This window comes from Balaenoptera ricei, chromosome 21 (genome assembly GCF_028023285.1).
Source record: "Balaenoptera ricei isolate mBalRic1 chromosome 21, mBalRic1.hap2, whole genome shotgun sequence".
In the NCBI taxonomy this organism is placed as follows: Eukaryota; Metazoa; Chordata; class Mammalia; order Artiodactyla; family Balaenopteridae; genus Balaenoptera; species Balaenoptera ricei.
In genome coordinates this window covers 37,969,457-37,995,553 of record NC_082659.1, presented here as the reverse complement: position 1 = coordinate 37,995,553, position 26,097 = coordinate 37,969,457, and the positions used below count along the sequence as shown (strand labels likewise).

At 44.4% G+C, this 26,097-nt stretch overlaps 1 protein-coding gene across 1 annotated transcript in view; it reads left to right on the top strand.

Moving 5' to 3' along the window:
- The first annotated feature begins 14,674 nt into the window (after positions 1-14,674).
- LOC132356574 (uncharacterized) overlaps positions 14,675-26,097 on the top strand; it is a 32,352-nt gene continuing 20,929 nt past the window's right edge. The window contains exon 1 of the mRNA XM_059909433.1: positions 14,675-14,774. Coding sequence (XP_059765416.1) covers positions 14,675-14,774 — 100 coding nt within the window. The remainder of the gene's footprint in view (positions 14,775-26,097) is intronic.

Here is a 26,097-nt window from a genome sequence, read left to right as displayed (position 1 = left end):
GAGCCCCGCCCCCACGGGGCCGCCTGCCGGTTGGAACGGCAGCTCCCCGGCCCGGAGGGCGATGAGGCCGGCGCCGAGGTGAGCGCTGCACGGAGGGGCCTGCCTAACTGGGGCCCGTGGCCCTGCGTCTTTCGGCTGCGACGCGGGTCCTGAGCACGCTGCGGGGCCGCAGCCGCCGGGCGGTGGGCGCCCGAGGGGCCGGGAGGCGAGCCGGGGCCCCCAGGCGGGTGTGGGCATCGTGTCCGCAGCCAGCGTCCCCGAGGCCGCGCTCGGGCCATGATGACTCGGTGAAGCTGCACTGAGACAGCGCGGCCGACTTCTTACCGCGCTGTGAGGACCTGTGCGCGCTGCAAGACTCGGTGCCTCTGCCCGCCTAAATAAACTAATTTAGTTTATTTCTCTTATCTTTTCTTAAGGGGGAGAAGTGGGATAGTGTGAAGGCACAGAGCTGAAGTCTGCATTTTTTTTTTTTTCATTTTACCTTCATTTATTTCTTCCTTTATACAGCTGTGAGTTTCTGATTTATATCCTTTTTTTTCTTGCTAAAGAACTTCTTTTAATATTTCTTGCAAGGCAGGTCTACTGGCAACAAATTTCCTTAGTTTTTTTTTGTCTGAGAAAGTTTTTATTTCTCCTTCATGTTTAACAGATAATTGCACTGAATACAGAATTCTAGTTTGCTGGGGTTATTTCTTGCAACACTTTAAACACTTCACTCTCTTCTTGCTTGCATGGTTTCTAACAAGAGATTTGCTTCGGTTCATATCATTGTTACTCTATAGGCAAGCTGCTTCCTAATATCTTCTGGTTCCTTTTAAGATATTCTTTGTCTTTGGTTTTCTGCTGTTTGAGTATGATGTGCCCAGGTGTCTAATTTTTGGTATTTATCCTGCTTCATGTTCCCTGAGATTCCTGTATCTGTGGATTCCACCCATTATTCAAATAGACTTCTGCTTCTTTCTTTCTTGTTATTCTGGGTTTCCCATTATGCAAGTGTTAACATCTTTTGTAATTGTCCCAGATAGGGGGGCGTTTTGTTCTTTTTTTCATTCTTTTATTCTTTGCCCTTCAGCTTCAGGAGTTTCTGTTGACAGGTTTTCAAGGTCACTGATTCTTTCCTAAGTCTTGTCCAGTCTATTAATGAGCCCATCAAAGGCATTCTTTTTTTTTTTTTAACATCTTTATTGGAGTATAATTGCTTTACAATGGTGTGTTAGTTTCTGCTGTATAACAAACTGAATCAGCTATACATACACATATATCCCCATATCCCCTCCCTCTTGCTCTCGCTCTCTGCTTTCTTGTGGAAGTGGAAATCTTACGGCTTAAGTCATAAAAGTATTATTTATGGCTTTTACTCCATGAGTGAACATGCCAGATTTTCTGGGACAGGGTCAATTTCAACGGAACAGCTAAGGTTAATTTCATCCTTGGGGCTTTGTGAGAATTTCACCTAGACAAAGGAAGGAAATAGAAAACAAATACTTTGCTACACCCCTTGTCTTATTTTTTGACTCCTAATAGAGGGTCACTCTCCTTTTAGCCGTGCTGATGTTTGGAAAGCCACTATGGAAATGACTTAATTTTTTGAGGTATATGTCTCATAAATAAAATGTGTGTCCCTCATCTTCTCATTTCCTTCCAGCGCTCGAGGGAGTAAGAAGACATGGAGTGAAGAGCTGCCTCATTTTCCAGAGAGAATAGGGGCACTGAGAGCTTGGAGGGACGTCGGTAGCTGTCACAGTATTTTGTCCTGAATTTTTACCTCCTGGAATCCAGGATGGGCCCCTTCCCCACCCCACCAGCCGGATGAGTGATCACAGTGGAACAATGATGCCAGGAGGCTCAGAGGTACACTCTTTAAGTTTTGTATTGGGTTTTCTTAGTCAGCCCACTTATTGAGTGCTACGTGCTGTCACTGGAGTTATAAAGATATACACGATACCGGCTCTGCCCCTACAGAGCTTGCAATGTGTTTAGGGAAGCCAGGCATATCCCCATGAAGCAGAAGCTCACTGAACAAGGCAGGAGGAACTTTTGCCTCCAAGGATGCAGATGGTGATAAAGATTGCAATTGTCTGAGGCTACGGGGGACGAACTGGAACCATAGCCTGCACTCAGAGACATGCGGATCCCAGAAGGAAAAGGGTGAAAGGCGAGTTCTAACTAATCTGAAATTTGATATTCCAAGAGCTTCCTTTAAAAGGCCCTTTTAAAATTCTTTTTCTTCCTCTTAAAAAATTCAGCTATCAAATGATGTCCGCTATCAAATGATGTCCTTTCTATACAGTGAAAAATATACACTAAGGAAAGAAAAAGGGCAAGACTCATGCTCTATGATTCCTTGTTGAACAAGGAAAAGCATTTGGACTCTTCTCACCCCGTGATGAGTTCCTTTTCCTCTCCTTCCTTGCTTTGGTTGATGATGTGAGTCTAAGCAATTCACTGAAGCCACGTGGGAACAAGCAAAAGTCAGGGTCCAAGCAGAATTACTAGCTTGGGGAATGCCTGTCTCTCTGGACCTCCCTGTGAGGCCAGTGAGGATTTCCAGACTTTCGCAGACTTTAAAATCAGCTCTCCTGAGACTGAATGAGGTGCAAAAGGAAACTGTCTTCTCAGGTTGGGTGGACCATGAGGGAAAGAACGGATGGATAAATCCAGGGAAGGTGCATAATCTGTCCTCCCAAATAATCTAAAATGACCTTCACATGCCCTCCAGGGTGGCCCCGGGAAATACATCACTAGATTCCTCCAGGTTTTACCTTGCTCTGCTTCCCAGAGCCTGTGTTACACAGGCAGAAACACCACCGTCATATTTCTCCCTGCCCTCAGGAACATTCACCAGTTGGGGGAAAAATAAGCCCAGAAAATTGTTGCTACGGGCTCTGTTTTGTGGAAGTTAAAATGCTGGTGCAGGAATCTGATTGCTTGATAGCTCCCTCTCTCTCTCCATCTCTCTCTCCCTTCATCCCTCTCTCCCTCCCTCTCTCTCACCCTCCACCCTTTCTCGGCTCTCCCTCTCTCCCACCCCCACTTTTTCTACTCTCCCCTCTTCCCTCCACTGGACTCCCAGGGCCGCTCCCACACCGGGTTGGAGGAGAGCCTTACAGGTTGTCAATGAAACCTGGAATTATTTCCTTTGATGGCTCAGGTAATAGTAGGAGCCAAGGCAATGAGTGAGGTCGTCTGAAACCAATGCAGTCCTGCCCGGGACCCGGGAGCCAATCGCAGGAGCAGAGGGCGGGGCGTCAGCGCCAGCATATAATTGCTAAGTGCCTCGCTCGCACAGTTGGCCCGAGCCGCCGAAAGGTCTGGTCGCAGAGACGGGGACGCGTAATCCTCAGCGTGCTCCATCCCGACAGCAGCCCTCCACGGCTCGGCAGGGCAGCGAGCCTCTGGGCACCGGCCCCTCTGCTCCACGGAGAAGGTACTCCTGCTGCATCCCGGCGGGGCTGCTCTTGCGTTTCCGTCCTCAGCGGCTTGCAGTTTAGCCTCTGTAGAGGGGTTGCAGAAAGAAAAGTTTCGGGGAGGAAATGTGACAACGGAGGGAAATCACCGTGTTTTGTTGGGAGGAAAACAAGCTGACGGTTTGGGAAACTTCTGTGCTGTCTAGAACTGGATTGGTTTACTACTCTCTCAATTAGCCGCGCTCAGGTCTGTGGAAATAGGTCTGGTCTTGGGCTAGGGTGCCTGCCTGTTGGGGTGTAGATTTGGATTTGTTGGGTGAAGGGGGTTGAACCCTGGATGTGCTGCTTCCTGGCGGACCCATTGCTGGGAGGCTGATTCTGGGAAGCGTGATGGGTTGGTTGGGTTTTCCACCATAGGGTCTGCCCCCTTGACTTTCTCCTGACCTGCTGTCCCCCAACTCTTGTGACCTTCAGTTTGAGTCCTTCCTCAAACTTCTGTCTCCTTCCTCGCCCCTCCCGCTTGCCGACTCTGTCTGCGCTCATTTAATGTGGTGGAAGGAGACATTTCCTGGGGTGTGGGCGACTGTCCTGTTTGACCTGATGGGCGTCTGCCTGTCACATAACTTGGTGAGAAAGCAACAAAACGGTTCCCAGAGGAAAAGCCGTCACTCCACTGATTAGCTCCCGAAAACTCTGGAAGACTGTCTGGGCTTGGTGTGTACTGAAATAAAGGGGATGGAGTGAAATTGCAGCCCGTGTGAAGGTTACACCCTCACCAGGGACAGGCCGTAGGGTGCTAAGGAAGCCCGAGGCTCTGGGTGCATGGGGGGCTGAGGGGCTGCTGGCACCACCATCCCTGCTGCCTGTGATGACTGTTCTTCAAGTGAAGGGCTGGCCACGGCAGGAGGCTGGGCCAGGCTTGTAGCATCCTTGTTCATTTCTGAACAGTTAGGACCACAAGGGCCCTGCTTGCTCTGAGTCCCACCTGTGGTCCTGAGGAGAAGTCCTTCTCCCCACGCTCTGCCACCCGGGAGGTATTAGGTCAGTGGGCCTCCTAGGAAGCAGGGTCCCCATGGGAGAAGGTGATGTGCTTGGTCTTAAACTTCCTTCCTGCTTTGGTGCAGGCAGCTCCTATTTGAATGTTCCACAGCACTTGGCCAGGTGTGTCCTCCCACCTGCTGGGTCCTCAGAAGCAGCTGGTCCAGGACTGATCTTCCACATCCCTGAGTCCCTCTGAAGTCTAGCCTAGACCCGAAGCTGGCAAGTTTGGTTCCCAGTCCTGGCAGGATGGGGATGTGCTGGGAGGACTCGTCCAGGACACTTGGTCCCCAGGACACCCTTCCCGCCGAGGTGTAGATGCCTCCATTCTCCGGCTCCACAAATCACATTCGCTCTTTAATTCTTGTTTTCTTTAACCTCCACAAGGGCTTCTCCTCTGCTCCCTTTACACAGCTATTTCGGGTGGGAGATGTTATTGCCGAAGCTCTACTCACAATGCTTAAAAAAAAAACCGGCTGCCCGACTTTTGTTTTTCTTGGTCAGGATATAGTCAGCTTTCTCCTCTGCACATGTTGCCTGGCAGTAAAGAAAACAAGCTTGCAGCCCCGCAGAGGAGAATGCCTTTGTGTTTGGGAGGCTGGAGTGGAGGCTGAACTTGTCTTGCCTGTTGGGGCATCTTTGGCCCAAGACCTTCTCCTCTGTGGTCTGTCTGGGGCAGGTGACCCCCAGAGAGCCCACGAGAGAAGACATCCAGCAGGTGGGAGATTTTGAAAAGGGGCACCTTGGTTTTCATGAAGGCAGTGATAACACGAGAACATGCTTTGGAGTTGGAGGGGTATCTAGAACCAGGGACAGGTAGCAAAATCGTGGGTTCCTCCCCCACCGATGCCGATCTGCTAGATTTCTATCGTGATAGAGGACGTTCAAAGTAAGGCTTTGAAACCGGCTCTATTTTGAAACCGGCTTTATTTTTAACATGGACATTCTTTCCTTTGGTCACTGTGCCCTTTTCTTTAATAATTAAAGCAGATGTACAGTGTGGGTTTGATAGGCCACAAACAGGCTGTTTTAGTTAGCATAAAATTCAAGTTAACTCCTGTGTAAGCCAGAATGACTTTCCCATACCTCAGTATGTGAAAATTTCTTTTCTCACTACCATCTGGGCACAGGGGAGGGGTCCCCGATCTCTCCTGGCAGGACGGGGCAGGACAGTGTTTCCTGGAGAAAGAGACCCTGAGCTGATTCTTGAAGGGTGGGATGTGGATGATGCCAGTGAAGAAGGGTGGGAAAGGCCTCTCCTGAGTGTGGCCTCGACATGAGTGATGTCTTCAGGGAAACAAAATTCAAAGGTATTTCTAGATGCAAAGTGCTAGCGGGTGGCTGTGTTCGTCTCCTTGGGCTGCTGTAACAAATGACCACAAACTGCTTGGTTTACAACAATAGAAATTTATTCTCTCACAGTTCTGGAGGCTTCAAATCTGAAGTCAAGGTGTAGGCAGGACCTCCCTCTGGAGGCTCTGATTGACAGTCAGGTCCCCGCTTCTCTTCTCGCTGCTGGTGGCTGCTGAGAACGCTTGTTGTTCCCTGGCTTGCAGCTGAGTCACACCAGCCTGCTTGCTTCCCCGTGTGTGTCTCTGGGTGTCCTCTCCTCTTCGAATAAAGACCCCAGTCATCCGATTTAGCACTCATTATAATCCAGTGTGACATCATCGTAATTACATCTGAAAAGACCCTATTTCCAAATAAGGTCACATGTCCGAGGTGGACCTCAATTTGGGGGGACAGTATTCTCCCACCACAGCAGTAGAGACAAAAGTGGGGATTGGATGGTAGACAAAGGTACAGACCTGTACTGTGCATAATATTGACATTTACTTTGTCAACGTTTTCCATTTTCTCGACTGGTCAGCTGCCGAATTCGTGGGGAATTCTCAAAGAGGGGTGCATCTACTGAGGATGCAGTGCCTTGGCTTCCAGTTGCACATTTAGAGCTAGAAGCGGGGATTCTGTCCCTGGCTCAGCTGCCTAGTAGTTGTACAGCATTGCTTTGGACTCTCTAAACCTTCACTGCCATGGTTTTATAATCAGGGGTTACAATGACTGCCCTGCTTGTTTAGAAGCTTCCTGTTTGCGAAGCTGTGTAATAAACGGTAAAGTGTGTGTAAAATGTTCCTTCATGGGATTCAAAAAAATTGTCTATTAGTTCCATTCTTTCATCTCTGCAGTGCAATATACAACTCCTACCTTCCAGTTAGGGGCAGGCCTGCTGTGCACATCCGGAAGACTTGAAGAGCAATTAGGAAATCCATAGATGTGACTTAATATTTATTTATGTGTCTTAAGCTGGGGTCAGAACATAGCCACCGGCCAAATGCAGCCACTACTTATTTTGTAAGGTCTGCAAGCGAAGAATGGTTTTTACGTTTTTAAATGTTTGGAAAAAATCAAAAGAAGAATAATACATCGTGACGTGAAAATTACATGGAGTTCAAAAATTAATGCTCATAAATAAAGCCTTATTGGAACACAGCCATACTCAGTCCTCTCCATACTGTCTAGAGCTCTCCTCACATCACACAGCAGAATTGAGTAGTTGCAGTGGAGGACTGTTGTCCCACAAAGCCTGCAATGTTTACTCTCTGGCCGCCACACAGGAAATGTTTGCCCACCCCTGTGTGAAGTGGATGATTCTGGTGAAGGAGGAGGTGAGTTGTCATCCCTCTGGGTGGCTGTCTCCCTACTCATAGGAATGATCCCTTTGGAACATTCCAGACTCTAAAGCTGCCTTGTCTTCTGTTCATTTCCAGGGTTTCGTTTTTTTAGGGCCCAGCAGGTTGAAGGTTGTAGGGAATAAGAAGTATCATTCCCAACCCCTGAACAGGAACTTTGTTGCTATTTTGCTTTGTTTCTTTCAATAAGAGAGATTGAAATTTACGAACATTTGATGTTGTAAGAATCAGTTTGAAGTCTGCCACACTGTGGAAACAATGAGGATGGTTTGTTTCTTCTGCCATCTTCCCACCAAACTGAATTTCTGGTAACCAGGACTCCTGAGTTTTCTGAGACAGCCCTGATGTAGAATATTTTTTCTTGTCACTACAGATCAATGATATGTCCTGAAAAATCTAGTATTTTTTCTCCAAACTGTACCCAACAGGGGAGTAACACTTTTGTTATACAAACACACAGATGATAATTTAAATGAAAAAACAGATGTGAATGTGTAGTATGGCACTTGAGCTGTATACAACTTCGTAGGCCTGCGACAAGATCTGTAGCTTGGGAGTCTGGTTCTGAAGCTCATTTATACGAAAAAATATATAGCATAGTCATTACTTCCATCTAGAATCTGATTCAGAGGAGAGGAAAGAATTCCCCAAAGTGACAGCTATGAAAGTAATTTTTTTAAGGTGGAGGTAGTATCATGGGTGTTTGATTACTGTAAGCCTTGTGGCCTCCTCCTGTACTCTGTAATCCCATTATTATATTGTTATCATTGGCTATATCCTCTCCTTAGCAGACGACTTATTAAGCCCTTTTTATGTGTCAGGCCCTTTACTAAATACTTGGTATTTATTTCATTTGAACTTTACAAGTGCAAGTAGGAATCGTCATTGCCTCCATCTTAAAAAGATGTGAAAGCTGAAGCTTAGGTCAAGTATCTCATCCAAAATCGTACACCTTGTAAGTGATACAGCCAAGGTTCAAACACAGTACAGTTTAGCTCTCGAATCTGAGCTCTGAATTACTATATATTCTTCATTTACTTAATCTTTCATATTAATTGGCTGTCTACCAAGAGTCAGGTGCTGTGTTAATTACGGAGAATTTAATAGCAAATGAAACAGATACAGTTTCTGTTTACAGTGTTTACAGGATAGTGTGGGAAATGGACACTAATTTAAAAAATCATACAAATATCTAAATGAAGGAACGTAATGGCATAGTAGAGAATGGGGAAATCACAAGGTCTTTGGCAACAGGGAAGTCTTCTCTGAGTAAGGATTAGTCAGAGCAGTGAGGGGAGACAGGAGAATTCCAGACAGATGGAACAGCATATGCAAAGCGTCTGCAGTCAGAGAAATCACAGCGTTTAAGGAATAACAAGAAAGCCAGCATGGCTAGAAGCCGTGCGGTGAGGTGCAGAGAATGGATTGATGGAAACAAGAGTGTCATCTACTTTGAACTGTCAAGTATCAGACTTTCAATTGTTTCCTGTGTCGATGAAAATCATCCATAAACAGTCTATAATAGGAGTAGAAAAGAGTTTTATTTGAGCCAAACTGAGGGCTGTAGCCCAGAAGACAGCTTCTTAGATTACTCTGAGAAACTGCTCTGGAGAAGCATGGATTTCAGCACAGTTTTATGTCTTGTCAGAACAAAGAACATCAAACAAGTCAGGGATACATTCCTTTAGATTTTCAAAAAACCAGATCAGCACGCACACAGCGAGTCAGTATGACCTTGGCACCTGGGAAGGGGGTCTTATCATGGAAGGAACACCAGCAGTGGCGTCCCAGGAAGGGGGGGCATTTCATCTTTATTTTTAACATGGACATTCTTTACTTCTGGTCAGTGCACCCTTTTCTTTAATAACTAAAGCAGATGTATAAAGTAGGTTTGATAGCCACAAACGGGCTGTTCTAGTTAGCATAAAATTCAAACTAAGCCAGAATGACTGCCCCATACCTCAGTATGTGAACATTTCTTTTATCAACTGAAAGAGTATGGCCTTGGATGAGGGTGACTGGCAGTGGAGAAAAATGAGCGATAAGTAGATCTGAGGGACAATGAAGTAGGTAAAAATGGATGAAGTGGATAATGGGTGTGAAAGAGAAGGTGGTTTCTGAATGACTTCCAAGCTTAGAACTTACACCACTGGATGGTGGCCGCTCCCACCCATCTCCACCCTACCCCCTCCCCCGCCCCCCCGCCACAATAACCTTGAGGTTGTGACCCAGAGACCAGAAAGATCTGAGAAGCAGGGAAGGATGTGACGAAACCCTTTGTCCATGTTGCTCCAGGCTGAGCAGGGCTATAGTGGCGTAGAGGTGAATTTGCCCCCAGCCAAGGGGTATGGGGCAGCAAGGGAGAGGGACCGGGGGGCTTTGTCCTCAGAGCTTCTTCCCAATCAAGCCTTTCTACCTCTCTGATGGAGGGTGAGGACACCCAGGGGCCAGCCCAGGGCGTGGAGCCCAGAGAGGCACGGGCTAGAGGTGCCCTCCTGGTGTGCTGATATCCAAAGGCAGGACAGTGCGTTGAGTGAGTTCAAGACAGTCACCAAGGGAGGGGCTGCGGACAGGACAGTTACCAGAACCCCGGTACCCTGAATGAAGGATACCAGCAGGAAGTTATTGCAGGCGTCCAGAGGGGACACGGAAGTTGGCAGTAGTTGGATGATACGCCTCTAGCAGGAGGACTGGATTATTTAAAAGGTGGGAACAGGTTTAGGTGTGGTCTCAGGACCTAGGTCCAGTGACTCCCAGGGGGGTCCATCCCGTTCTTCCTTTGTTTAAAAGGCAGAGATGGTAGGACCCAGAGAGCACGATTTTAGGCTTCTTGAGTGCATGGGCTTTGCTTACTCACCTTTGTACCTTAGCACCTCGCACAGAGGGGCTCCATAAATGATTGTTCATATCTTCATAATAAGCTATTGCCCCATTGTTTTTTCTTTAAAACAATTAAGACTTTAAACAATAGTTTTAATTTAAAAAATGATCATTTGTATAGAAAGTCTTCTAGAACATTTCCATGAAATCATAGTTTAGTTATACACCTATCAAAGTGGCCTTGTTGAAAGAATATTTTGTGAAATTGGCTTTGTTGAAGAAAATCTGAGGGTTATGGCCAGTTTGCACAAGAACCTTGACCAGGTTCTTGGTCCCATGGGGGTCACATTCAAATAGGAAAAACCCAAAGAAAGGGAGAGGCAGGTCCTTGGAGGGCGTGCTCTCATCGCACAAGCTGCTCCCTCCGGCAGTTGCTTCTGATAACCGTCTACATGTCCTGCCTCCATCCTCCCCCTTGGCAAACCCTACTGCCCTCTCACTGGACACCTCTGCTGCTAGACATTGCCTGCCTTCACCTATCTGCTTTTGGAGGCTTGATCCTATTTTACCAGGAATCAAGGCTGTGTGAGCCGGAGTTGGTGTGCGGCTCACAGAGGTAGCTGTCCTTCCCAGATCCCAACCCCCTTTCAGCCATAAGACAAAAGGGACGTGATAGTCAGGAAGTCCTTCTCTGGTGCTGCCTCAGGGGTGAAGAGGTCGAGAATGCCTCCTGGGTGACCTTAAGACTTGGAAGGGTATGGATCAGATTCCCTAGTGTGTGTCTTCTCACTTTGCACACCACTTGGGCCCTTGAAAATGAATCGAAAGATATTTTTGTTGAGGGTAGTTTGAATAAAAGAATTCTGTTGATGGGGCTTCCCTGGTGGCGCAGTGGTTGAGAATCTGCCTGCCAATGCAGGGGACACGGGTTCAAGCCCTGGTCTGGGAAGATCCCACATGCCGCGGAGCAACTGGGCCCGTGAGCCACAACTACTGAGCCTGCGCGTCTGGAGCCTGTGCTCCGCAACAAGAGAGGCCGCGATAGTGAGAGGCCCGCGCACCGCGATGAAGAGTGGCCCCTGCTTGCCACAACTAGAGAAAGCCCTCGCACAGAAACGAAGACCCAACACAGCCATAAATAAATAAAAATAAATTAAAAAAAAAAAAAAAAAAGAATTCTGTTGACCACAGATTGCCAAAGAGCTGTTGGTCTGTGATAGTCTCTCTCCAGCTGATTTCAGCTCTGAAATGTTAGTTTTTGTGTTGCTCTGAAATGTTAGTTTCTATGTTGGCTTTTTTGGGGGCAGGTAACATGGGCACACAGGAGCCTCCAGGCACAGGTGACTCGCTGGCACGTGACAGCTGGGATCTGCAGCTCTCTCCTCCCTTTCTGCTGTGTCTCCTCTTTTTAGGTGTCTGTATCTCAAACATATCTTCCCTGTCTCAATTATTTTTTCCCCTGATAGATAGATTTCCTTGGTTAACATGCTAGAATCTCACAAAACATCAGTTTGTTTTTCTCTGAAATCCCAACTCTATCCTGAAAATTTTATCACTCATGTTTAATCAGATTTCTTTCCTTCTGTGTCTGGGTCCATTTATCTTCATCTCTTCCCTAGCTGCAGGGAGGGGTGTGAGGGCATCTCGCCTCCCTTCCCTGCTTTGTCCTACAAAGCCCCGTGAGTCTGTACCCTCGTGCAGCCGTGTCATAAGTCACGCCTGCTGTCACCGTGTTACATGACCCCCAGTGCCCGTTCTGTTTCTCCTTTGTCACCTCTGGGCATTCCTCATGCTCAGAATATTATTCTTGCAGAACAAAGAAGTCCGTTTCCTTCACTACCTTCTGGCTTGCAACCGTTTGGCTCCGTTTAGGTTGATGTGTTCATTTAGGAATATATGTATATTTTTCTTCTTGCCTTAGAACCGGACAAGGGGTTGTAACATTGGAATACAAGATACATTTTAACTTCATGTGGCCTAGACTTGCTGCAGGTCATGCTGAGACAATGATGAATGTCTCCTGTTAAACACCGGAAAGCCTTGCAAAATACATTTTGAAAATAGGGATGATGCACTGAGTTCTACTAATTTGCAGTAAAATGGCTTTTTGGACTTGGATCCAGCGAACCTCACTCATGCACCTGCCCCATATCACAGACTGAGCTGGGAGCTCTGCACATGTGAGCTTATGTCAGTCTCAGAACATTTTCTCAACGTGAGCATTTACTGTGCCTGTTTTACAAATGAGATAAAGAAGGTTTTGGGGCAGGTCATCTAATTCTTTCTCATTCTCCCACTTCCCAGTGGCAGGCTTTGATGCATTGACTTTATTTTTAAGAACACACTTTCACTCCTGGCTCAGCCATTTCATATATCGGTGACATCGGTAGTGCTGTGTTCCCACAGAACATTCTTCATGGGAGTGACTCAAGGAAATCTTCCACTCAGAGCCTGCCGTGGGCTGGAGCAATGTTTGGTGGGACATCCCAGTCACGTTCTTTGTTCCCCCAGGTCCCTACTAAGGGTTGATGGCCTTACAGACCTATAGAAAATCAGGTTTTAGATGCTGAGGTGCGACCTGGTTCAGTGTAATATAAAGGAAAAGTCATAGGCTTTGGGACCTTCCCTGGCATTGAATCTGGCCTCCAACTTCTGCTAGCTGGGTGACCGTGGTCAAGTTTCTTAATTTTTCTAAGACTTAGCTTCCTCATCTGAGAAATGCTGCCAACAGCGCATATGTTCCAGGACTACTGAGAAGAATACATGTGATAATGTAAACGTGAAGTAGGGAGCCCCCCAGAGCCTGGTGGGGGAGAGATGCCCTACACCTGTTACCTTCTTCTCCTTTCTAATAGCCCAGATGATGCTGAGTGTCTTCCTGCTGCTGCATTTGATAGGGGGAGAAACACATACAGACTGGTTAGAATGACCTAGTGGTGAAATTCAGTGGTCTGTATCCAGAACTAAACGCTGCTGAGAGATACATTTTCTGTAGAAGCCCTAAGTGATGGCCAAGGAACTAGACAAACTGAGAGGAAATATTGCAGTGTCCAATAACATTCTTGTTCGAAGGAACCTAAACTAATTCAAAGAGTGAAAAATATGGTGTTGGTATTTGCACATCAGATCTTTGCTTGGAGGAACACTTTCATCTTGTCCTGACTTGGCCGCTATCCAGTCCCCATCATTGAGTCTAAGCAGGAGAGAGTGAGATGTTTGGAACAGCTGCAGTGACAGCAAGCACACCCCTAGGTCACATGCGTGGTGTGGTTGGTTGTACTGTATTCCCTTTCCTCCCGCTCACGGGTGGCATTATTCAGTCATGGCACAGCGACTTTAATAGATATTAAAAATGCAGCTGTTTAAGCATGTCATTCTTCAAACCCCATCGAAACTCTCTGGAAGCATATGTGAGCGAATGGTGCAGGACTGTTTCCTACTTGCAACAGGGATTGTTCCTCTTGATCTGTGACATTGTATAGCCAAATAGCCCTGTAATCATTTATAATTCCTCTATTAGCTTTGTCTTTTTGCCAAGTATAGTTAAAAGAAAAATTGTGTAGAAAAGGAGATGATTTTTACTGTAAATTCCTGATGGAAAAAGGCATTTTTCTTCGAAGTTATTAACTGGGTTTTACAGCTGACCTTTCAAGGAATGTCTATGGCTTCAGATACTCAAGAACTCAGCAAATATTGTCCTCTGTATAATTTAAATAGTCATTATAGTTTGGGCTGTAAGCACTGAATATGTATTGTAAGACACAATGTTGGTTTTCTTAAATTTTTGATATTTTATTGTAAAAGAAAAACGTCTGTTTCCTTTCTACACTGACTGTTGGTTGACCTTTTCTTATTAAATTTCCTCATCACAGCTGTACGTAATCCTAGAAGGTCAGTGGTTGGCATTAGCAATCCCAGAAATGAATGGTCATGATGTCACATCCTAGAATTGACAAATTAGTTTGTTTGATCTCTCATTACCCTTCTATCCATTGCTGTAATGGAGAATGGAAAAATTCAAGATGGGATTAAGGCCTGAAATTTCCTCAACACCAAAAAACAAGAGTTGTGAGGGTGTCTCTCCTGTTCTTCCCTCACTCCATACAGACTTGGCTTTTTTTGTGTGTGTGTGTGTGAGCATTGTGACATACTGTCCTGGGCAGTAGTTCTTTGCTTTCATGGCTAATGATGCAAAAAGAAGAAGGAAAGGGGAGAGAAAGAGAAAAAAACAGAACGCTATCAAGACAAAAGTAAAGTTAAATCATAACCAAAGAATATCTGAGTTTGGAAGGGATTTCAAGGCTTCTCCGTGGAAGCCTTGTCACTTAGAAATAAAAGAGAAAACCTATAGTCCTGTCTGCCTCTCACTTGGACTTCAAGAAAGGCTGAGAGATCTTGGACAAGTCACTAAACATTCCTGGACTGTTTCCTTGTCTGGATTAAATGATCACTTGTTGCTTTCCGATCTTCATCAAATGTGATTTAAATATTCTCTGGAAACCAATATTATGATTCATAAATAAACTGATTCATAAATAAATTGTTTACCATTAGAAATATTTCTTTCATTTTCTAATGCAATAATTATTCATCTGTATAACCCAGTAATAAGCACCAATTCCAGATAGAGAGTCAGTGGTGAGCAAAGCCAGACCCAGACAAGATCCCCCTGCCCTTGGCTGAAAATGGCAACCCTGATGAATGCTGTGGTGAGTGGGCATGGTGCCAGGGGAGCTCATTAGAGGAGATGGCCTGTCTGGGAGCTGGCAGAAGGTGTCTCTGAGCAGTGATTCCTACGTGGCACCTGAAGGGTGCATAGGTATTCACAGGTAAGGAGGTAAGGGGAGATCATTCCAGGGAACAGGAATCACATTTATGAAAGTTTGGGGAGGGACGGAGAGAAGGCGAGCCTGGCAAGGGCAGAACAACGCCAGGTATGGTGGTAAAAGAGGCTAGGACAGGCACTAAGTAGGAGCCAGACCGCTGATGCTTTTAGGGGAAGGCTGACGATGTAATGGACCATCCCAGCCCATCCCAACTGCGATACGTGTGCAAGTGAGAGGGCACTATTAATAATGAAACTGGAAAAATAGGTGTAACCCACTATGTATGATCAAGGGCTCTATTTAAAATCTATCAAAAGAAGTTTTCTTTTTACTTTACGTGGAATGAGAATCATCAATGGATTTTAAGCCATAAGGCTGAAATGATCACATGTGGCTTTTGAAAATCAGTCTGCTGCAAAGTGGAAGAAAGATTGAGGAGGGCCTCAGAGGGGAGCGAGGGGACCTGCCAGGAGGAGTCTGTTGTAGAGGTTTAGGGGAATTTGGACTGGGGCAGAGCAGGTGGAGATCAGAAGTGAATAATAATGAGAGAAATTAAAGTTGACATCTTCAGTGATGGAGGGTTGATTGCAGTAAGGGTTCCAATTTGTTTCCACCTCCTTGTATACATGCCCTTTGGCATCATTCTCCCAACCTGAACCGGGACTAAAATAGGCAATTTGCTTTGGTAGTGGAGTAGTAGGAAAAGCACCGCAAGTAGAGACATGAAACACACGTGGCCACTGCCCCGAGAGTTGTGACGCACTTGGATTCTGGCAACCCATCTGGGCCAGCTGACTGGAGGATGGGAGGGCACGGGGAAGGAGGTGGGGGGCATCCCAGTGGAGGCCGCCAGAAACCTGAGACCCAGCCTAACAGCCGACTACCAACGTGGAGAGCAGGCAAGCCTGGCTCAGACAAGGAGAACCGCTCGGCTGGGCCCTGCCCGAATTGCCCACCTGTGGAATCTCAGACTAGGGAAATAGTTGTTGTTGCAAGCCATTACATTTTGGTTTGGTTTGTTACATAGCAGTAGATGCAGAAGTTGTTACTGAGAGAAAACTCTGGACGAAGACCAGATTTGCATAAACCCATTTAGTTTAGACATGTTGATTTTGAGGAGCTGTTGAGATATTTTGGAGGTGATGTCAACCAGGGGTGGGGATTTGTGTCTGGAGCTCAGAGGAGAGATTTGTGTGGAGATATAGATGTCTCTGTGTGTGTGTGTGTGTGTGTGTGTGTGTGTGTGTTTGAGAACCTCCAGGGAGAGAGTGTGAAGAGAGGGGAGGAGAGGAGGGGAGGGCAGGGGAGGGCTGGGGCAGGAGCCTGGAGACCTACTGCTGGGAAGACAGTGAGGCCTCAGAGGACATGTGGAGGAAGTAGGCAGAGTAGGAGGAAGATGGGAGTGTGTTGTGTATGGGAGGCTTAGCTGGTTACCATCAAAGTCACGGTAGAGGATGAAATCAGCTATAGAACAATATCTTTTTGCATTTTACTACTTCAATATTCCATAACACAATACCAAATTGTCCATTTTCTGTTTCCTTAAGAGGGCAAGTTGAATGATGGGCACTAAGAAATATGAAATGTCCCCTTGCTTTCTTCCCTTCTGGCACATGAGGTGGAGGGACAGAGGTTTTGATGACCTGCGGGTGTAGGATAAACATTCTCTGGCTGGAAATGGAGGGGCGTTGCCTGGCAGCTCTGGCTCTGGGCACCGTGTGTAGCAAGGGATAGGCTGCCTGTAATCCTTCTTCTGCACCTTTGTTCCCTCCCAGGGCCACTGTGCTTGACTCCGAGATACTCTCCTCCAAGCCTTGGCTCGGGAAAAGCTCTTATACGCTCATTTATACTAAGGTGCAAATGACTGATATGCCTGAGTCATTTGTTTTGCTCAGAAAACTAAATTTTAAACATGAAGAAATCTCTCTCTATTCTGGGAAATGCAGTTACGTGAATGTGGGGAAAATGTTTTCATATACTACTTCCTTGCATTACTGCCCTGCGGTTTGCTTTTGTATATTGAAAATAGAGCCCCATGTTCTCAGATTGTGGACTTTTGGGTGTTTTCAGTCTGGAATAAGCATGCCTCATGGACTTATCTTTTCTCCCCACAGAAACCTGCTTCCCCTCCTATGTGTCCTTTTACGATCTAATGATACCAAACATCTTCCATTTTCTCAGGCTGCAAACTATTGAAATACATTCAGCCCCGCTCACCTGCCACATTCCGATCCTGTGATTCTGCCCTGTCTGACCCTGCTCACCCCATCTCGGTCCCTTCCTGCTGTTTCAGAATGAGATCAGGCCGTCATCAACTCCCACTCGGCCTAGTGCCTCTGCCTCCTTACCCTTGTTCTATGTCTGTCTTTGCTTCTATCCAGCCTAGAAATTTTGTTACAAGAATTGCCTTTCTTGTGTCTTGGTCTGATCTTGTCCCATCTTCTTTATCTACCTTTGATGCATTTTCTTGTAGGATAAAACCTAAACTTCTCAACAGGGCACCCGTAGCCCCTCCTAATTTAGCTGCCTAACTAGGGCTTGCCTCAATTGTTATTTTAGTTCGACGTTAGGTAGGAATTGCAAGATACCAAGGGCAAGTCCGTCCAAAGGATTTCACTCTCCCTTCATTCCCTATTCCCGGTTTACCTTTGTGAAGATGCAATTCTTGAACTGTGCCGGGGGTACCATATGCAAGGTGGGTTTGCTCAGTCACTCACGTGGAGGGACACTGGTGAGTTACAGCTGGGCGGAGCCAGGTGACTACATTCAGGAGAGGTGCTCCAGGTGACGGGGGTCTGACGGCATGTGTTTTTTCACTTAGAACAGAAATGAGGGACCACTGGATACATCTTTTCACATTTCTTTCACCTCATTTGGGACCCTGATATTACATGGAAACATACAAGGAATGAAACACACAAGCCTGATAACTAAACCAGCTGGGGGTCTGCAGCGGGGTCGTGCCCCTTGGCCTCTCCTCACCCTCACACCACTTCCCAGCTCCCTGTCTCCAGCAGGCTTGCCTTCTATCTCTACCGGCCAGGGTCCCGGAGTCCTTGTTGTGTTTCGATATAGAAATGGAGCTGGCAGACGCAATCTGTGCACCAACCCCTCCTGCTTCCTGCGAGAAAGAAACATCCAAACATGCAGTGCCAGGGAGCCTGGGCCCCAGGTAGGAGATTGTCTCCAAGGGGTCCTTTAACAAGACCTTATTATCCCACCCCGTCACCCTTGTGGACTCAGCTCCTGGCGTTGACCCAAGGGAACTCTAAGATCATGTCAGGTCAGATTCTCCTCGTTCCTGGAAGTGGTTACCATGCATCTTCTTTCTTTTTTTAAAGCTGGTCACCCTCCTAGAAATGAGTGCCCGTTCCCCCCCTTCTTTGCCTGAAGAACCCCATTTCTCACTCATGGTCCAGCTCGGAAAACACCTGCACCTCGAAGACCACCATCACCTGGGGGCCCTCTGCATTTTGTTTGGTGTGTGTGTGTCTTTCTTTTTTTTACTAAGGACTTCCCTCTCTATGGTAAGGTCCAGAAGGGCAGGGAATATGTTATTTCCTTTTACATCCAAGATACTTAGCACATGGGTGGTGAGTGAATAAATGAACAAGAAAGTAACACTTGGGTTTGAACCAGACCTCTGTCAGTGCAAAACATCGTTTCTTTGCAAGCAGATTACTTGGCCCTTAGGAAATGCTTAGTGGGACCCTCAGCCAGGGCAACCTTGGATCAGCTGTCTGTGGTGTCTGCCTGACATCTTGGGGCCATTAGGAAATACTCAGGAAGGAAGCTCCCTGTTCAGATGTCATCACAAATTACTGCTTTCAGGTGTCAACTGAAACGACCCAATTAAGCAAATGTTTTAAAGCCTTGAATTCTTGTTGAGTAGAGAAAAAGATCAATTATTCAAAGGCTCCTTTTAAAGAAGTAGGCATTTGGAGGACACAGGAACCACGTTACATTTTGCCAAACGGGAATAGCTGTGTTATTTCCCTTTCTGATTATAAAATGAGATACAGTGATTCTTATTTTCTACATAGTTTTATTTATTTACTTAGTTTAGTTGCAAACTAAAGTCCCACCCTGAGAGATGTCGTCATTAACTGTATGATAGAGATCCTTTCTGGTTTCTTTACTTTGATACACCTGGAAATATATGTATATATAGAAAATATTTTGATAGTTGCATTTCTATATACGTATATACATCTGTATATATGCATATATAATATTCATATATAAGCTATATATAATATTTACATATGAATTGTATGTTAACTATGTTATATATGTATTTTGGGGGCAAAAATGGGATGACACTATAGATAATGTCTGTGTCCTGCTTTTTTTTTTTTTTTTTTTATTAGGCATCAATTTTATACACATCAGTGTATACATGTCAATCCCAATTGCCCAATTCAGCACACCACCATCCGCACCTCACCGCAGTTTTCCCCCCTTGGTGTCCATATGTCCATTCTCTACATCTGTGTCTCAACTTCTGCCCTGCAAACTGGCTCATCTGTACCATTTTTCTAGGTTCCACATACATGCATTAATATACGATATTTGTTTTTCTCTTTCTGACTTACTTCACTCTGTATGACAGTCTCTAGATCCATCCACGTCTCAACAAATGACTCAATTTCGTTCCTTTTTATGGCTGAGTAATATTCCATTGTATATATGTACCACAACTTCTTTATCCATTCGTCTGTTGATGGGCATTTAGGTTGCTTCCATGACCTGGCTATTGTAAATAGTGCTGCAATGAACATTCGGGTGCATGTGTCTTTTTGAATTACGGTTTTCTCTGGGTATATGCCCAGTAGTGGGATTGCTGGGTCATATGGTAATTCTATTTTTAGTTTTTTAAGGAACCTCCATATTGTTCTCCATAGTGGCTGTATCCATTTACATTCCCACCAACAGTGCAAGAGGGTTCCCTTTTCTCCACACCCTCTCCAGCATTTGTTGTTTGTAGATTTTCTGATGATGCCCATTCTAACAGGAGTGAGGTGATACCTCATTGTAGTTTTGATTTGCATTTCTCTAATAATTAGTGATGTTGAGCATCTTTTGATGTGCTTCGTGGCCGTCTGTATGTCTTCTTTGTAGAAATGTCTATTTAGGTCTTCTGCCCATTTTTGGATTGGGGTGTTTGTTTCTTTGATATTGAGCTGAATGAGCTGTTTATATATTTTGGAGATTAATCCTTTGTCCGTTGATTCATTTGCAAATATTTTCTCCCGTTCTGAGGGTTGTCTTTTTGTCTTGTTTATGGTTTCCTTTGCTGTGCAAAAGCTTTGAAGTTTCATTAGGTCCCACTTGTTTATTTTTGTTTTTATTTCCATTACTCTAGGAGGTGGATCAAAAAAGATCTTGCTATGATTTATGTCAAAGAGTGTTCTTCCTATGTTTTCCTCTAAGAGTTTTATAGTGTCCAGTCTTATATTTAGGTCTCTAATCCATTTTGAGTTTATTTTTGTGTATGGTGTTAGGGAGTATTCTAATTTCATTCTTTTACATGTAGCTGTCCAGTTTTCCCAGCACCACTTATTGAAGAGACTGTCTTTTCTCCATTGTATATCTTTGCCTCCTTTGTCATAGATTAGTTGACCATAGGTGCGTGGGTTAATCTCTGGGCTTTCTATCTTGTTCCATTGATCTATGCTTCTGTTTTTGTGCCAGTACCATATTGTCTTGATTACTGTAGCTTTGTAGTATAGTCTGAAGTCTGGGAGTCTGATTCCTCCAGCTCCATTTTTTTGCCTCAAGACTGCTTTGGCTATTCGGGGTCTTTTGTGTCTCCATACAAATTTTAAGATGATTTGTTCTAGCTCCGTAAAAAATGCCATTGGTAATTTGATAAGGATTGCATTGAATCTGTAGATTGCTTTGGGTAGTATACTCATTTTCACAATGTTGATTCTTCCAATCCAAGAACATGGTATATCTCTCCATCTGTTGGTACGATCTTTAATTTCTTTCATCAGTGTCTTATAGTTTTCTGCATACAGGTCTTTTGTCTCCCTAGGTAGGTTTATTCCTAGGTATTTTATTCTTTTTGTTGCAATGGTAAATGGGAGTGTTTCCATAATTTCTCTTTCAGATTTTTCATCATTAGTGTATAGGAATGCAAGAGATTTCTGTGCATTAATTTTGTATCCTGCAACTTTACCGTATTCATTAATTAGCTCTAGCATTTTTCTGGTGGCAGTTTTAGGATTCTCTATGTATAGTATCATGTCATCCGCAAAGAGTGACAGTTTTACTTCTTCCTTTCCAATTTGTATTCCTTTTATTTCTTTTTCTTCTCTGATTGCCGTGGCTAGGACTTCCAGAACTATGTTGAATAATAGTGGTGAGACTGGACATCCTTGTCTCGTTCCTGATCTTAGAGGAAATGCTTTCAGTTTTTCACCATTGAGAATGATGTTTGCTGTGGGTTTGTCATATATGGCCTTTATTATGTTGAGGTAGGTTCCCTCTATGCCCACTTTCTGGAGAGTTTTTATCAGAAATGGGTGTTGAATTTTGTCAAAAGCTTTTTCTGCATCTATTGAGATGATCATATGGTTTTTATTCTTCAATTTGTTAATATGGTGTATCCCATTGATTGATTTGCGTATATTGAAGAATCCTTGCATCCCTGGGATAAATCCCACTTGATCGTGGTGTATGATCCTTTTAATGTGTTGTTGGATTCTGTTTGCTAGTATTTTGTTGAGGATTTTTGCATCTATATTCATCAGTGATATTGGTCTGTAATTTTCTTTTTTTGTAGTGTCTTTGTCTGGTTTTGGTATCAGGGTGATGGTGGCCTCATAGAATGAGTTTGGGAGTGTTCCTTCCTCTGCAATTTTTTGGAAGAGTTTGAGAAGGATGGGTGTTAGCTCTTCTCTAAATGTTTGATAGAATTCACCTGTGAAGCCATCTGGTCCTGGACTTTTGTTTGTTGGAAGATTTTTTTTTTTTTTAATTTATTTATTTTTTTTGTTGGAAGATTTTTAATCACAGTTTCAATTTCATTACTTGTGATTGGTCTGTTCATATTTTCTGTTTCTTCCTGATTCAGTCTTGGAAGGTTATACCTTTCTAAGAATTTGTCCATTTCTTCCAGGTTGTCCATTTTATTGGCATAAAGTTGCTTGTAGTAGTCTCTTAGGATGCTTTGTATTTCTGCGGTGTCTGTTGTAACTTCTCCTTTTTCATTTCTGATTTTATTGATTTGAGTCCTCTCCCTCTTTTTCTTGATGAGTCTGGCTAATGGCTTATCAATTTTGTTTATCTTCTCAAAGAACCAACTTTTAGTTTTATTGATCTTTGCTATTGTTTTCTTTGTTTCTATTTCATTTATTTCTCCTCTGATCTTTATGATTTCTTTCCTTCTGCTAACTTTGGGTTTTGTTTGTTCTTCTTTCTCTAGTTTCTTTAGGTGTAAGGTTAGATTGTTTACTTGAGATTTTTCTTGTTTCTTTAGGTAGGCTTGTATAGCTATAAACTTCCCTCTTAGAACCGCTTTTGCTGCATCCCATAGGTTTTGGGTCGTTGTGTTTTCATTGTCATTTGTCTCTAGGTATTTTTTTATTTCCTCTTTGATTTCTTCAGTGATCTCTTGGTTATTTAGTAACGTATTGTTTAGCCTCCATGTGTTTGTCTTTTTTACGTTTTTTTCCCTGTAATTCATTTCTAATCTCATAGCGTTGTGGTCAGAAAAGATGCTGGATATGATTTCAATTTTCTTAAATTTACTGAGGCTTGATTTGTGACCCAAGATGTGATCTATCCTGGAGAATGTTCCGTGCGCACTTGAGAAGAACGTGTAATCTGCTGTTTTTGGATGGAATGTCCTATATATATCAATTAAATCTATCTGGTCTATTGTGTCATTTAAAGCTTCTGTTTCCTTATTTATTTTCATTTTGGATGATCTGTCCATTGGTGTAAGTGGAGTGTTAAAGTCCCCCACTATTATTGTGTTACTGTCGATTTCCTCTTTTATAGCTGTTAGCAGTTGCCTTATGTATTGAGGTGCTCCTATGTTGGGTGCATATATATTTATAATTGTTATATCTTCTTCATGGATTGATCCCTGGATCATTATGTAGTGTCCTTCCTTGTCTCTTGTAACATTCTTTATTTTAAAGTCTATTTTATCTGATATGAGTATAGCTACTCCAGCTTTCTTTTGATTTCCATTTGCATGGAATATCTTTTTCCATCCCCTCACTTTCAGTCTGTATGTGTCCCTAGGTCTAAAGTGGGTCTCTTGTAGACAGCGTATATATGGGTCTTGTTTTTGTATCCATTCAGCCAGTCTATGTCTTTTGGTTGGGGCATTTAATCCATTCACGTTTAAGGTAATTATCAATATGTATGTTCCTATGACCATTTTCTTAATTGTTTTGGGTTTGTTTTTGTAGGTCCTTTTCTTCTCTTGTGTTTCCCACTTAGAGAAGTTCCTTTAGCATTTGTTGTAGAGCTGGTTTGGTGGTGCTGAATTCTCTTAGCTTTTGCTTGTCTGTAAAGCTTTTGATTTCTCCATCAAATCTAAATGAGATCCTTGCCGGGTAGAGTAATCTAATCTTGGTTGTAGGTTCTTCCCTTTCATCACTTTAAGTATATCATGCCACTCCCTTCTGGCTTGCAGAGTTTCTGCTGAGAAATCAGCTGTTAACCTTATGGGAGTTCCCTTGTATGTTATTTGTCGTTTTTCCCTTGCTGCTTTCAATAATTTTTCTTTGTCTTTAATTTTTGCCACTTTGATTACTATGTGTCTCGGCGTGTTTCTCCTTGGGTTTATTCTGTATGGGACTCTCTGCGCTTCCTGGACTTGGGTGGCTATTTCCTTTCCCATGTTAGGGAAGTTTTCGACTATAATCTCTTCAAATATTTTCTCTGGTCCTTTCTCTCTCTCTTCTCCTTCTGGGACCCCTATAATGCGAATGTTGTTGCGTTTAATATTGTCCCAGAGGTCTCTTAGGCTGTCTTCATTTCTTTTCATTCTTTTTTCTTTAGTCTGTTCCGCAGCAGTGAAATCCACCATTCTGTCTTCCAGGTCACTTATCCATTCTTCTGCCTCAGTTATTCTGCTATTGATTCCTTCTAGTGTGGTTTTCATTTCAGTTATTGTATTGGTCGTCTCTGTTTGTTTGTTCTTTAATTCTTCTAGGTCTTTGTTAATCATTTCTTGCATCTTCTCAATCTTTGCCTCCATTCTTATTCCGAGGTCCTGGATCATCTTCACTATCATTATTCTGAATTCTTTTTCTGGAAGGTTGCCTATCTCCACTTCATTTAGTTGTTTTTCTGGGGTTTTTTCTTGTTCCTTCATCTGGTACATAGCCCTCTGCCTTTTCATCTTCTCTGTCTTTCTGTAGCTGTGGTTTTTGGTCCACAGGCTGCAGGATTGTAGTTTTTCTTGCTTCTGCTGTCTGCCCTCTGGTGGTTGAGGCTACCTAAGAGGCTTGATGGGAGGCTCTGGTGGTGGGTAGAGCTGACTGTTGCTGTGGCGGTCAGAGCTCAGTAAAACCTTAATCCACTTGACTGTTGATGGGTGGGGCTGGGTTCCCTCCCTGTTGCTGTGGCGGTCAGAGCTCAGTAAAACCTTAATCCACTTGACTGTTGATGGGTGGGGCTGGGTTCCCTCCCTGTTGGTTGTTTTGCCTGAGGCAATCCAACACTGGAGCCTACCCGTGCTCTTTGGTGGGGTTAATGGCAGTCTCTGGGAGGGCTCACGCCAAGGAGAACTTCCCAGAACCTCTGCTGCCAGTGTCCTTATCCCCACGGTGAAACAGAGCCACCACTCGCCTCTGCAGGAGACCCCCCAACACCAGCAGGTAGGTCTGGTTCAGTCTCCCCCAGGGTCACTGCTCCTTCCCCTGGGTCCCGATGCACACATTACTTTGTGTGTGCCCTCCAAGAGTGGGGTCTCTGTTTCCCCCAGTCCTGTCAAAGTCCTGCAATCAATTCCCACTAGGCTTCAAAGTCTGATTCTCTAGGAATTCCTCCTCCCGTAGCCGGACCCCCAGGTTGGGAAGCCTGACGTGGGGCTCAGAACCTTCACTCCAGTGGGTGGACTTCTGTGGTATAAGTGTTCGCCAGTCTGTGAGTCACCCACCCAGCAGTTATGGGATTTGATTTTACTCTGATTGCGCCCCTCCTACCATCTCACTGTGGCTTCTCCTCTGTCCTTGGACGTGGGGTATCCTCCTTGGTGAAGTCCAGGGGCTTCCTGTCAATGATTGTCCAGCAGCCAGTTGTGATTCTGGTGCTCTCTCTGTTGTATTTCTAATGCCTTTAAAGGTATGTTAAGTTTTGGACAATTCAGATATCTTTTGGGGATTTTCAATATTGGCCTCTGGAATAGCTATCTGTAAATTATCTATTTATCAATTATCCCTAGGTACAATCATCCCATAAGGCTATTATTATTATAGCCTTGTGGGATAATTGTGTTCTGGAAAGATTGACCCATAATGTAAAGTGGATATTACTTCCCCTTTGACTTTCTTTATAAACTTGGCCATGCTTCTCTATAGAGGGTGGGGAGAATCGACTGATGAGTTTTTCTCAAGAGAGAGGGCTGATTCTTTCTAACTCAGCACCTTTCCCCCCGGGGGCACTTTCTTAGTAGTGGCAAAAGTTGGCTGGTGTTCTCAGGCAGATGCCTATAATGAATTCCACATTTCCCACACTGGGTCTTCAACCTGCGGCCAATACCTCCTCTTAGGGGCCACTGGAAAATGGGTGAGCGTGTCTGGGGTTGTTACAATGGGGTCTCCTGGCATCGAGCAGGGGAGGGTCGCCGGTCCTAACCATCTTGCAGTGTGCAGGGCCATATTTCACAGGTAAGAGTCCTATCTAAAATGCTAAAAGTGTGTCTGTTGAGAAAGAAGAATTTTACTTTGGTGTTTATTGATTGATGGATTCAGCAAATGTTTACTGAACACCCACTGTATGCCACACACTGCTGTAGGCGTTGAGGCTACAGTGAACAAACAGACAAAAGTCTCTGTCCTTGTGCAGTGGAATATTCTAGTGATATAATGCACTGTTTTTTGTTTTGTTTTTTTTGGTTTCAGGAGTTTGTTGTTCAGGTGTGTTTTGTTTTGTCTTGAGTGTAGAGATGGAAAACAATTGCACAGATGGCCTTATGTACAGAGGAGTTGGGTGGATGCCTTTCAGTGTGAACCCGTCTTATAAATTCTGTTTCTGGGGTGACTTAAGGTGATTCATTCCAATAGTCAGCACATCTGAGGGACAGTAGGGGGAAAAAATCCATAAGACAGAAACATACAACATGTATTA